The sequence below is a fragment of the Manihot esculenta genome, chromosome 13 (genome assembly GCF_001659605.2).
Source record: "Manihot esculenta cultivar AM560-2 chromosome 13, M.esculenta_v8, whole genome shotgun sequence".
Taxonomy (NCBI): Eukaryota; Viridiplantae; Streptophyta; class Magnoliopsida; order Malpighiales; family Euphorbiaceae; genus Manihot; species Manihot esculenta.
Window position 1 is genome coordinate 16,016,925 of NC_035173.2, and position 13,824 is coordinate 16,030,748.

The 13,824-nt window shown below is 33.5% G+C and overlaps 1 protein-coding gene and 1 pseudogene across 2 annotated transcripts; one reads left to right on the forward strand and one right to left on the reverse strand.

Moving 5' to 3' along the window:
- Positions 1-1,732: 1,732 nt before the first annotated feature.
- LOC110629221 lies at positions 1,733-6,957 on the forward strand (annotated as a pseudogene).
- A 1,225-nt stretch (positions 6,958-8,182) lies between these two features.
- Positions 8,183-13,571, reverse strand: LOC110630206 (carbamoyl-phosphate synthase small chain, chloroplastic). Of its 2 annotated transcripts, none has more exons than XM_021777573.2 (10): positions 13,402-13,569; positions 12,963-13,095; positions 11,323-11,411; positions 11,182-11,242; positions 11,014-11,081; positions 10,753-10,881; positions 10,553-10,656; positions 10,119-10,466; positions 9,258-9,423; positions 8,183-8,519 (listed from the first exon to the last, which is right to left on the reverse strand). In XM_021777573.2, exons 1-10 carry the CDS (start codon positions 13,523-13,525, stop codon positions 8,470-8,472), a joined length of 1,272 nt encoding a protein of 423 aa, XP_021633265.1. In that variant the 5' UTR covers positions 13,526-13,569; the 3' UTR covers positions 8,183-8,469. The 2 variants fall into 2 exon arrangements, with proteins under 2 accessions (XP_021633265.1, XP_043805826.1); XM_043949891.1 differs by having other exon boundaries at positions 8,462-9,010; positions 9,191-9,423; positions 13,402-13,571.
- Positions 13,572-13,824: the final 253 nt, after the last annotated feature.

Below are 13,824 nucleotides of genomic sequence, written 5' to 3' on the forward strand. Positions count from 1 at the left end.
TCTATCTAAGTAAAGTCCTCAGAAGGAAACCGCTTCACCAACTCCTTCTTGATCGAGTCTTGGACCTTGATGAACATCTCCCCTTCCCAGGCCACCGTCTCTTGAAGATCTACTTCAAGTTCACCAATCTTAGTAAAGGCGACCCGGGCCCTCCTAGCCTGAGACTGCAGCTCTTGGACTTGGCGCTGAAGTATGGCCACTTGATCCTCGGTGTTGAAGCATGGCCACTTCTTTGCCTAATTCTTAAGGGCAAGCTTGGAAGCGTTAGCCTCACACAGGTCTACCTGGAGCTTGTCTACCGACTCCAGCGTCTCCTTCATGGTACCCTCAACTTCATCGACCCGAGTCTTCAGTCTCAGGCATTCCTCTTGCAGGAGTCTTCTGTCCATCTCCTGAGCCCAAAAATCTCGCCTCAGAGTCTTATTACGCTTTTTGGCCATATAAGTGCAAAGGAAACTCTACATGGTAGAGTGTATGATGTTGTTAAAGAGCTCGTCTGTCTGGACTTTGTTCAGGTGATGACGGTCCCCAGGCCTCAAAGCATTCTTAGTTATCAGGATTGACAGGTTGGGTTCCTTAAGAAGAGAGGTCGTCCGAGTCAGCACCAACATTAGGTGTTGGATGCTACAAGGCCACGAGGACTCGACCCCAGCATTTTCTAGTGTGGGCTCAGTAATGATGGGGATTGTTGCAGAGGCACCCCTTGTAGAAGACTTCGGCTGAGTAGGGGCCAATTCTTCTGTTGTAGGAGGGGGTGGAGGAGGAGGAAGCATGATTATCTCCTCTGCCCGGCGAGCTCGTTTGGGAGGGAGATCGAATGCCCCAACAACAGCTTTGCCCTTACAAGCAGCACGAGCTGCCTCGACAAACTTGTTCTTCTTTCCAGCCATGTCTGCATAGAGCAAAAAGTGAGTAAGGCAGTTTGAAGTACAAAAGAAGTCAAAAATAAAAATATCCTGTATATTAGCTAGGAAGGTGCTTTCCCCAAGGCTAGGCGAGTGAGGACCCCGAGCCTAGCTCGCCTGAAGATGGCTCTGCCAAAATAAAATGGCATTCCTTACCGCCTTGGTGATATCCATTTTCTATGACGTAGCCATCATTTGGAGAAAGTCTAAAGTCTCTTCCTTGCTCCTCTGTGGTCGGACCCCATTCTTCCTCAGCTCCACATACATGTTTCAACTGGTACGGATGGTACCCAAACCCCCCAGACACCCTATGACGGAGGATGGAAAACTTGTTCTTTCATCGCTTTAGGGATGAGGGTACCCGATCAAACAATGTCTGGCATTTTCTCTTGTTAAAAGATCAGAACTCTTCATTTTTTTGAGTATCTAGCTAGTATAGTTGAGAGAATAGGGTCACGCTTGGCTCAATGTTGTTATTAGAACAAATGCACCGGAAGGCCACTAAGGTCCTTCAGCTGTTATGGTGCAGCTTGGCGACTGACAGCTTGTGAAATCGAAGGACTTCAGTAAAAAAAGAGTCCATGGGGAACCGAAGACCCGCCTTCAGCTTCTCTTCATAGACCATGATGGTGTTCTTAATAGGGATCTAGTCATCCACGTGAACGCTCAGAGATGGAGCGAAGACACAGAAGATTTCTCGAGAGATTTGGTATTTATCGTGAAGGCATTCTATATCTCTCTCTGTTAGTGTGGAAGGGATGTCACTGCTCAGGCTGCCTTCGCTTTTATGAGCCGCCCTTAGTGGAACGATAGGAGCTAGGGTGCGGATGGGGCCGTCAGAGGAGGAGCTTAAGGAAGAACTTTCATCGGAAGAAAGAGAAGAAGATAAAGTATTCCTATTCATTTTAAAGGGAAAAGCAAACAGGAATTACCTTGAAATCAAGGAAGTGTGAACGAAAAAGAGGAATGACCAAGTCTTCTCTAAAGCAAAGATGTCAGTTGTAAGCAAAAGTGATATTTGAAGGAGAAGATGGGTTCTTATATGGCAATTTCGGTGGCAAGCTTTAAATGCAGCTCGAGGAACCAAGCAGTCATCATTAACGAACTGACGCAGGCGAAGCAACGCAAATGGGGAGGCCAATCTAAATGCGCCACATGCCTAAGATCGTGAAGACAACTGTCGCCTTCAAATTTGAAGAATAAAAAATCAGTGGGGGACCTCTGATGTAACATAACAAACGCCTAAAGTAAGCCATGAGCTGTCACCATAAGACAGCGCCACATGGCGAAGGTCTGATAAGTCGATACACGGTTCCACCCGTGAAAAGAAAGATCCGGATACTATGGTACCCGATTTGTCATCAAAACTCGCCCTCTCCTGAATAGGTCGAGTCTTCATATAAAGTTACCATTGGCAAGTACAATCCAACAGATTCACGTTATGCTTGTAATCACATGATCCTCAATTAATTAGCTGGTGGGATGTCCTACCATTTAGTCGGCATCAACCGAATTTCTAGAAAATACCATAATTAACTCCATCTTCTTATAATACAAAAGCTAATGATCATAGAAATAAAGGTATGCATTCTCTTACACAACGACTCTTGAATTCTAAGCAATTCCTTATACTCGCCCTATTTTTCAGGTTATTGACTTGAGTATCGAAGTGACTGTTATAAGCGTCAACCATCTCACATTCTCTTTTTTACAGAATTAACCAATCGCAGTTCAGCTCTGTTTCAGCCACATCATAAACCACTTAGAATACTCTCATGGCTGATGAGAACTATTGATACTTAGTAAGGATTCAAAGAGAACAATGTGACAAAATTGTATAGAACAAAACTAACATCGCACTTCCAAAGTCATTAGTAAAAGAATAATTATCATCCTATTAAATGTTAGAATAAAAATAGTGACAATATATAGCTGAATTTTCTTGCATATTATATGCGTATGTAGCTTAATGATTATTAAGGGAAGAGAAATGTTAAATTAAAGGGAAATAAAGGATAAAAGAAAATCATAGTAAAAACGATAGTAGAGGAATGGCCATTTTAAGGGAGATGAACAATCTATTTTTTTCATACAAGATATCACTTGGCTAAAGTTTAGATTTCCACTTGACAATATTGTGTTAGCCTATTTTAAAACATGTTGGACTTGATAATTGGTAAAAACGCAATGCCAAGGAAGGAGATATGGCTAAGGCTCAAATAGAAAATTATATAGAAATATGAGTGGGCACAATTAAGGGTGAACAGTGTTCGCTTCAAATCGAAAAAATTAATCAAATTAAATTAATTTATTTGAAAAAATTAATCAAATCAAATTAATTTAAAAATTTAGTTCAGTTTTTTATTCATTTTGTTTCACTTTGTTTTTAGTTTTAAAAATTTTGGTTATTTCGATTTAGTTCGATTTTGATAAAAAAATTAAAAAATTTAATCGAACCGGTCAATAATAATATTATATTATATTTTATAATATAGAGAGGTTAGACCATAATAAAGGTTGAAATATTTTAATTGAATTTTAGAATATTAAAAATAAGGCATAAAAAATAAAAATTCTATTAAAAAACGCAACTGATCAAACTGAACCGAATCATACCAGCTCGATTTGATTTAATTTATACTCAAAATCAATTTAATTTAATTTTCACAAACACTAAAATTTTAATTTTTAATTTATTAAATTCAATTTTAAATTAAACCGATCAAATACTCACTTCTAGGCACAATAAATATAAGCTATTGTTTATTATATAATGCAAGGTATATAAATGAATTTCTTTGGATAACCTTAGCGTTTAAAGCTAAATAAATGCAAAAATTGTTTCATAAATTTCATAACGGTTAAATTCTTCTATTTATTATATAATTATCTTTTGGTTATCTTTTAAAACTAGAGTAAAGGTAATGAGAAAGACGAAATAAAAGAGAAAATCATAATTAAAAATGTAAAAATTAACTTATAAATTTTTAAACGATTAAATTCTTTCGCTTGTTAGATTTAAGGGTCAGCAGTATTCGGTTCAAACTGAAAAAACCGATCGAACCGAATCGATTTAAAATTTTAGTTCGGTTTTTTATATATTTCGATTCGGTTCGGTTTTCAATTTCAAAAATTTCAGTTATTTTGATTCGGTTCGGTTTTGATCAGAAAAAAACCAAAAAAACCGAACCGAACTGATTAGTAATAATAATATGTTTTTTCAATAATATATAGAAATTAAATTATATTAAAATTAAAATATTTTAATTAAATTTTAAAATATTAAAAATAAAGTGTAAAAAATAAAAAAATTATTAAAAATCGAAACCGATCAAACCGAACCGAATCAGACCGGTTCGGTTCGATTCGATTTCTGACCAAAATCGATTCGGTTCGGTTTTCATAAACACTCAAATTTCAGTTTTTGGTTTATTCGGTTCGGTTCGGTTTTGAACCGAACCGACCGAATGCTCACCCCTAGTTAGATTATTAGATATTTGTCCTTTGATTATTTATTGAAACCGAAACAAATGATTGTGAAAGGATAGCAAAAGAGGGAGTCGGATGAGATTAAGTGTGTAATGGAGATAAATAATAGATAAAGTTGGAGAACTTATGACTTAAATGCCATTTCGTAAAAAAAAAAAACATTTGTCAATATCATATTAATTTATTTCTAAACTTAGTTTTATAATATTTATTTTATATAAGAAAGTGTCAAAATAATATTAGGTAGCTGCCATAGCTCAAAGAGAAACTTTTTATTACAAAACATTTTATTCTTAATATTCAAAAGATTTCAAAATTAAACAATTAAACATTTCCATTTTTGTATTGCAAAATATCTTATTCATAATTTGACTAGTAAAAACTACCCTTCAAGTGTGATGGACCAATTTTCCATCTACAACTTATTTAAACATATTCTAAATATGTCCATATAATATAAAGACTTATCAACATAAGAGATCAAAATTTAATCTTTAATCACTCACATATTTAACCTGATGATAAATGTATCTAAATGATCTCAGATTTTACTCGCCCAATCTCTAATTTCTATTTAAAAAAAAATATTATTTAATCACAAACTAAAACTTTAAATTTTAAATAAAAAAAACTCTAATTTTTAAATGAAAAAGTCTAAAATTTTATATTTAATAATAATTATAGTTAAAACTTTGAATATTATATTTAAATCTTCTAACTTACTTTTTTTTTAATTATGACCAATTCTTAAAATACTTTTATTAATTTTAAATTAATATATATGTCATTATTTATTTATATTTTAAAATATTAATTAAATTTATATAAACAACTATTTAACTCTAATTAACCTTCGATAAAAAAAAATTCTAATTAATCATATACTCTAAAATCACTTTAACTCTTGTTATTCCAATCCCTAATTTAAAATCTAAAATCCACCATTTGAATGAATTTTAAGTCTAACTAATTTTAAATTAGAGATTAGAGTTTAAATTATGAATTAGGACAATAAAAATTATGTTTTTAAAGTAAATTGTGAATTAAAATTAAAAAATTGCTTACATAGATTAAATTAATTAAATATTTAAAAATAATAAATGAATAATACATTTATATACATTTTATTAAAATTATTTTATTAATTAGCTATAATTGCAAAAAGATAAGTTCATTCTCGAAACCACAAGAATCAAATGTACACGAGAGTATCTCCACATTGGTTATCTTGTATAATAACTTTTATAGGCAATTAGAATATCAATTTCTTCAATCTCTTTTATAAGAAAATCTTTCAAACTAATTTAAATTCAATTTCTTTTCATAAATAGCTTTCTCCGTGATTTTCATAAAATCATTAAATTCAATATGATATTTCTCTAATGGTGTAGTGATCTTGCATATATCTTTTTTTTTCAAAAAAAAAAATATATAAAAAAATTGATATTTCTTGAATCAGACAATCATCTTGCACATGCATTTTTTTTTAATATATATATATATATATAAAATATAATGTAATTTCACCTATTTTTCATTTCAGAATTTATATTTCACTTCATAACAAAATAGTACCTTGTGATACTGCACCGAAGGTAACTGACAAACGGCATCATAAGCTGTTGATCATGTCAAAAAATATTTAATTATTTTAATTAAAAAAATATAAAAATGAATTAAAAAGTTTTTTTAAGGATTTAAAGTATTAAATTAGATCAAGAACTGCGACTAAACACAATAAATCACCATCACGATCACCTCCTCCGCCTAAGTTTCGCGGAAAAGGAGAAGAGAAGTGGCATGTTGTTACTAAAATATACGACAAAACTCCTTGTCGCAACATTTATAACTCTTTAGTTTATCTTCCTGCACCTCCTCCCAGCGCCGAGAGAAAAAGTCGACGAATTAGAAAGAAGAACAACACCAAAATTCTACACCAATAGTTCTTCGGCTGATAGTAGACTACTCGGCAGTGAAGGTTTAGACAACAATGATGATGAAGAAACGAATAAGGACAAAGGGGAAATATAAACATTAGTTTCATCAACCAGAAGCTTCTGTGTTGATTATTCTTTGCTGGAGTTGAGTATCCATTTGGAAACCATACGTGAATCACCCTTTAACAGGACCATTCATTGCAAGAAGATGGTTAAGAAAGTAAAACAACACGTTAAAACGAATAGGAGAAAGAGCTGTGATGAGTCACAATCATCTCCGGCCAGGTTATCGAGGCTTCAGTGGCTGATCCCGTACACTGTTGAGGGAAAGGAAAGGGAGAGATTCATAGTAGTGAAGAGATAAGAGGATTCGTACAAGGACTTCAAGAGATCAATGATTGAGTACACAGTTCAGGGAAAGGTAAGGGAGAGATTCATAGTAGTGAAGAGATAAGAGAATTCGTACAGGACTTTAAGAGATCAATGATGGAGATGATACTGGAGAAGCAAATGCTCGAAGTGAATGATTTGGAACAACTCTTGCAGCGTTTCTTTGAACTCTAAGCAATATCATGGGATTCTTGTCGAGGCTTTCTTCGACTTGATCAACAAGTTTTTAGGGATTTAAAGCATTAAATTGCACTTAGTTTTTTTGAGATTTAGGAATTTAAATTCTGTCAGTTGCTACATTTGTTAAAGGCAAAGTATCACAACGCACTATTTTATCGCAAAGTGAAACACATACTCTGAAGTGTACTACTAGTATCACAGCGTACTATTTTATCGCAACACATACTCTAAAGTGAAAATTAAATCACATAGTATTTTTTTGTATTCTCCCTTGTTTTTTTTTTAAATCACACCAAAATAAAATTGATTATAACTTTTTTCCTTCTCTTTTTTTTCTTTTTTCTTTTTTCTTTTGCTGAAACAAATGAAATAAAAAAAATTAATCGAAACAAAAATAATGAACTTAAAATTAAATAATAAAATAAATAAATATAAATAAATAGATATTTATCTACGTGCTCTGATGCCAATTAATACAAAATTCAAAATTAACTTGTAATTAAAAATCCTAAACATATACTTAACAAATGAGGTTAGGATAATTTCTAAAGATTGATCTATTCCACCTTACTCAAACCGTATGAGTGGAAACGAGATTATAGAACAATAATAACCATATTAGAAAGGTTTGAGTAGAAACGAGATTATAGAACAATAATAACCATATTAGATAGGTTTGAGTAGAAACGAGATTATAGAACAATTATAACCATATTAGAAACACTACAAGAAAAACCTTGATAAATTACTAAGTAAAATGCAACGCAAAATTAAAAAGAATTGTATTATTAACTAAAATAAGTGTAAAATATCAGTAAGTGGCTACAATGCTCAAAGAGATGCCTTTTATAGCCTAATTCCTAGTAGGAAGGTTTCAAAATCAAACAATCAAATCTTTCTTTGGCTTAAAAATATTCTAAATAAATCAAAATAATAAAAAAACATAAATAACGAAATTAGACCTAAAACAATTTCATATATACATTAGATGACTACTTACCCATATTGTGCGTCTACATATTTTGAAGTTTCCTCTCATACTTTCCAAACATAGTTTTCATCTCATATAATTTGATTTCTCATCATTTGAAGCTTTGTTGATTGAATCATTAAATATTATGGTAGCTCATTGCACTTTAAATCGTTAAAAATTATTACCCTTTGCACGTATCATATATCTACCGCACTTCAGAAGTAGAGACGCTAATTTTCCTGGAATCATGTCTCACCAAATTTCCTTCTTTGTATTATTTTATATATATATATAATGAGAGGGGAGAATTCCTCAAGTCCTTCGAGTAGCCATGCCCTTCCCATTATCATGGTTGTCTACCAAATCTTGATCTAAGGGTTACAAATGCAAATATTATAAACCAAGAGTACCTAAATATTATCTTTATGTAAGATGATGTCGAATTCATTCAACCTTCCCTAACAAGGAAGGACTACGAAAGAAAACAAATAGATGTTCTCAACAACAAAAGGATCAGCAAGCATTAACTGAGGTGAATTGAAATGTGGAACACGGCCCATCACAAGCACTGCTATCCAAAATATCACCTTTGAACCTAAGCTTTTTGTTTGGCTCGTTTCATTAGCTCTACAAATTCCCCGAAAACTGTACCAAAAATAAAAGAAATCACTGCGCATGTGGAAGAAATTTCTGTCAATTAATAACATAGCTATCCCCAGGAGAGAGAGAGAGAGAGAGAGAAAGAGAGAGAGAGAGAGAGAGAGAAGAAGAAGAAAGAAGAGGAAGAAGAAGAAGTAGAAGAGGCTGCAGTCTTTGGAAGGGAAAGCTAAAGCAAGCAATAGAGAGACTCCTGTGCTATGCTTTCCTTCCCCCTGTTTTGTTGGATCATTTAAATGCTTTGGGAATTGGGATTGCAATATAAACTTATCAAGAGTGCAACAGTTTATGAAAAATATGTATTGCAAATTGATTGTCTGTTATGCACTGCAGTCTTTGGAAGGGAAAGCTAAAGCAAGCAATAGAGAGACTCCTGAACTATGCTTTCCTTCCCCCTCTTTTGTTGGATCATTTAAATGCTTTGGGAATTGGGATTGCAATATAAACTTATCAAGAGTGCAACAGTTTATGAAAAATATGTATTGCAAATTGATTTTCTGTTATGCACTGCAGTCTTTGGAAGGGAAAGCTAAAGCAAGCAATAGAGAGACTCCTGAGCTATGCTTTCCTTCTCCCTCTTTTGTTGGATCATTTAAATGCTTTGGGAATTGGGATTGCAATATAAACTTATCAAGAGTGCAACAGTTTATGAAAAATATGTATTGCAAATGGATTTTCTGTTATGCACAGAAGTGGATAGACCAAGAGGGAGAGAGGAACAATTACCGGTATCTGAATCATGAGGACCCGGGGATGCCTCAGGATGGTACTGAAGAGACATGACATTCAGTTGAGGATAAGCAAGACCAGCACAGCTTCCATCATTGAGATTGATGTGAGTCACTTCTACACCCTCAGGAAGTGATGCAGGATCAACTGCATAGTTGTGATTCTGCCACATCAAGAATTTTAGCAAAAATGTGATAAAACAAGACGGTAACACCACGAGATGAGCTTGAATTAAAATATTGCACAATAGAGTTGTGACATATGACCACAGATTCTAGTTCCAAAAGGCTATCCTTACAACGTCTAAATTTTATGATTTCAACACCAAATTGTACATTATAGAATTTTAGCACCATGCAACTTTGAGCAACAAGCCACAGCAAAATAATCCCTCTAGGGAGGATATGCAAAACAAAAACTTTTCTTTGCTTGCCCTATTGTTATTACAGGTGCATTAGACCTAAGAGTCATTCAGCAGGTCACAAGCATAAACCTCAATAAAGTAAAGTTACAACTCCAGTAAGAAAAAGATTAGTCATGAATGGTTAGTGGCATAGCTCCTATTTTAGTGTCATCCTACTAGAATAAAGTATTTTCAAAATGAATGTACAGAAAGATACTGGAGAAGAGTGGAATATAGAAATAAAATATTTTACTAGCCCACTAAGAGTATAAAGTGATTCAGAACTTTTCGATATGTATGCAAAGGCTGTATTTTGGCATTGTTTGCCCAAACTTATATCCCAATGACCTTATTGTTACAAGTAACAAATTGAAGTTTAGTGATAATTACATGCATTAGCATCATGCATCGAAACAACAATTGAAATTTACCCGAGATTTAGTGGATCTACTAACCTGAGCACTAATCTCAACACGGCTACACTGAATGTTACGAACTGGATGATTTCCTCCATGGTGACCAAACTTCATTTTAAATGTCTTACCACCCAATGCTTGACCAAGCAATTGATGGCCCATACAAATTCCAAACACAGGAACTTTTCCCAATAGTTCTTTTACTGTTTCAACAGCATAAGGAACAGCAGATGGATCTCCTGGGCCATTGCTGAAAAGAACTCCATCCGGTTTCATCTTTAGAGTTTCTGATGCTGGCCACTTTGAAGGGACCACAGTGATTTTACAACCATAAGATGCTAAGCGCCTCAGTATGTTGTGTTTGATCCCAAAATCATATGCAACAACCTTCAATTTCATAGATATATATTAGCATAGGAGCAAAATGTAAGCAAAAAGACATGTTAAATACAACTAATGAGAGATATACTAACATGATAGATCTCTCCTCCACAGGAGTTAAATTCCCATTCTGGCTTTGTCTTATCAACCCATTCATAAGGGGCAGTGCATGAGACACCACTTATTAAATCAACACCTGCAAAATAGAAAATAAAAATAAATAAATAAAATTGAGGATTGCCAATTCTATGAAATATTCACAACAAATTGTCAATTCCATTAATTATTTTACCAACAATGTCCCATGAGCGAGACATCTCTAGAAGTTCTTCATCTGTCTTTGAATCTTCTGTGCTCAGAACACCAATAAGGCTTCCATCTTGCCTCAATCTCCGGGTGATTGCACGTGTGTCAACATCATCTTTTATATAATAGAAATGCATCAAATGCAGAGTTAAAAGTTACACAACATCAAATTCAAAGTTCACAGCTTGGCCATGATCATTCCAAATAGGCAATGCTCAGGTAAGCAACAAGGTGCAATTTAACTTACATATTCCCATGATGTTCCTTCCTGATAGATAATCACCAAGTGTTTCAGTGCATCTCCAATTTGAAGTGCTGAAATAAAGTTACTGGAGTGTTACAGAAATATAATAAGCAAAGCTCAATCGACAGAGTGAGCACACGAGCTAATATTAAGGCAATGAAAGAACAAAACCTGATGCTTAAGCTCCTAATAACCAGACCAGCAAGAAAACATTGGTTTGATTCTTCATCATCTACATGAAAGGCATAATAATTCAATTTAGAATAGCAAAAAGAGATATCATTCAGAAAATTAAATGACATTTCCACCTACCAAAATTTATGCCAGTGTTTCCAATATGTGGGTTTGTCATTAAGACGAACTGGCCAGCATAACTAGGATCTGTGAGTATTTCTTGATATCTGCATTATAAGTGAATAACCGAAATAAACTCACTCCACGAATAAGTCATACAAAATTTTCCACTAATGAAACCAAATGGCTATAATTTTTTGGGTTAACAAATAGTGCGCAAATGCTATAGGGTTAGATAAATTCAGGACAAAGGCAACATTCATTAAGAAAAGAAAACTTCATGTAGGCCTAAAAAAGTTGCAATACTGGTCCAGTATATTGCTTACGGGAAGTTTGAATTGCCCATACAAATTTCTCATGTTTAGGAACTACTTAAGATTCAAACCAACAAACCTACAGTAAACACCATCATCCCTAACGATCATTCTTTCCCAACAGAAGTATGTGGTACTTTCATTTTGAGGCTTTAATTGCCATTAAGTAAAGAATATTAACTATATTCTCTCCAAAAAAACAGTCAAGTAACATTTCTTCTATCAAATTAGCTAAATCAAGGATGAAATAAAGATCACAACTTCAGTAAGTGTCTAAGGATGATTATAACAGATAGAACCATCTTACTTATTGCCATCAAACTGTTGCTACTTTATCTTTGTAAACACAAAGAACTACATGAACATTCCGCGCCTTTCAGGAATTAGAAGTACTGCTACAGTGATGTATAATATTTTTCATTCATTGTAGAACAACTTACAGGTTGTAAAATAGATGATTTCTTCTAACAACAACTCAAATTGATGAGCTAGCATAGTCTGAGAACCAGAATGGCTAGAGGCTCCAACTAGGGAAACTTGAAAATGGCTTTCAAATGGCCAACTTATATGGCAAAAATCTGGACCTATAACTTTCCATTTAACTAAGACATTTTTACTGCATGGTACTCATGTTATGCACACGACGAAAAGCAGATTTAGAGATCATTTGAATTGATTCTTAATTATGAATTCAAAACTTTCTTTCAACTTTTTATGTTTAGGAAATTTAGGTTTACCATTAAAAAATTTTATTGTCAATAGGAACATTCAGAGAAGTTGTTTGCATCCAATTTAGTAATGGGTATAAATCTTCTTAGTGTAAGAATCACAATCCTTGAAATAGCAGTACTAATTATTATGATTATAAATTAAATAATTGTGTGAGTATCCATCATCTTAGGTTTTCTTATCCTAAAATTTGAGTGATTAGATTTGGACCAGAAAGCCTGTGTTAATTGTTTCATCTTTCCTCCTTTTTCTCTCCTTTTCATGTGCCGCTACCCCTGGCTGATACCACTGTACTTCAGATTTCAGAACGTACTGTTCAATTTCTTTTCGTCTCTTTTGTCAAGATAATAAGCTCTTGTTCATTTCCTAACTCTAGACTCCCATTCTTCATGACATTTGAACCCTACAACTCCTAAGTCGCTCAAGATTTAGCGAACACATGGGCATTAATGAGCTGGTTTAGCCTATCGTACATCATATTGTTTTAATAGCTAACACCATATATAATTAGAACTCCATATTAGCTTAAATGAAGTATGTTTTGTACAATATTAGCTAAATGCAACATATTCAATAGTTGGATTATAATTTCTCAAGAATTTAAAGTCATCTTACCCTGTCAAAGATGTATTGAACACCACTTCACCAACTTGGGTTCCTCTAGCACCAAATGACTTGGCTTTCCAAACAGAACCATCTTCAAGTACTAGTCTAGCATCCGAAATTTTCCAGGGCCTCTCAGCCACACCTAAGACCCCAATAGTAAAAATCCGTCAAAATTTATACTACTGCCTATTGAAACCACAAAATAAAAAATTTCCTTGAGTTTGATTCACCCACAAAAATAAATAAAAAAAAATCAATATTAATTAAACATAAGGGGGAAAAAACGAAATCCAACAAGCCATTCATCTAATTTCTGGATCAACTAAAAGTCGAAAAAAAATTGAACTTAGCTTCGACACCATAAATCTGAATTAGAAAATAGAAAAAATTCTTACAAAAATTATGGAAACCTGTGAAGACTTAAGCTAAACAAGATGATAGTATGTACCAGAGGCAACATCGTAAAGAGAAGCGGAGCATTTTACAGTGAAAATGCTCTTCAGAGGCTTTGCTTTCGTTGAAGGTCTTGGAGCAATTAGGCAATTCGACGGATTTGTAACCGCAAACGCCATCCTCGTTCTCCTTTTCTTCTGAACGTTGCTGCAGTTACAGGACTTTTAGGGTTTTCCATTTATATGGGGTTTATGGAGTCGCAAAAATTGTCATTTTCCGAGGTTGCCAGGAGCAGTAATGTACCTTGTGATTTTTTATTTAAAAAATAAAATAAAATAAAGAATGGATTATTCAAAATATATAGTTTAAATAAATTATTTTTACTTTTTTACAGATTTAATTAGATTATGGTAAATAAGTTTGTGACGCAATTGAAAATAAAATTGAATCGTGATTGATTAATTATAAAAGAAAAGAA

Coding starts and splice junctions, on each gene's coding strand:
- LOC110630206 (XM_043949891.1), bottom strand. CDS start 13,525: ATGGCGTTTGCGGTTACAAATCCGTCGAATTGCCTAATTGCTCCAAGA. Junction 11,243..11,322: donor AAACACTGGCATAAATTTTG/GTAGGTGGAAAT, acceptor CCTTTCATGTAG/ATGATGAAGAATCAAACCAA. Junction 10,657..10,752: donor TCGCTCATGGGACATTGTTG/GTAAAATAATTA, acceptor TCTATTTTGCAG/GTGTTGATTTAATAAGTGGT.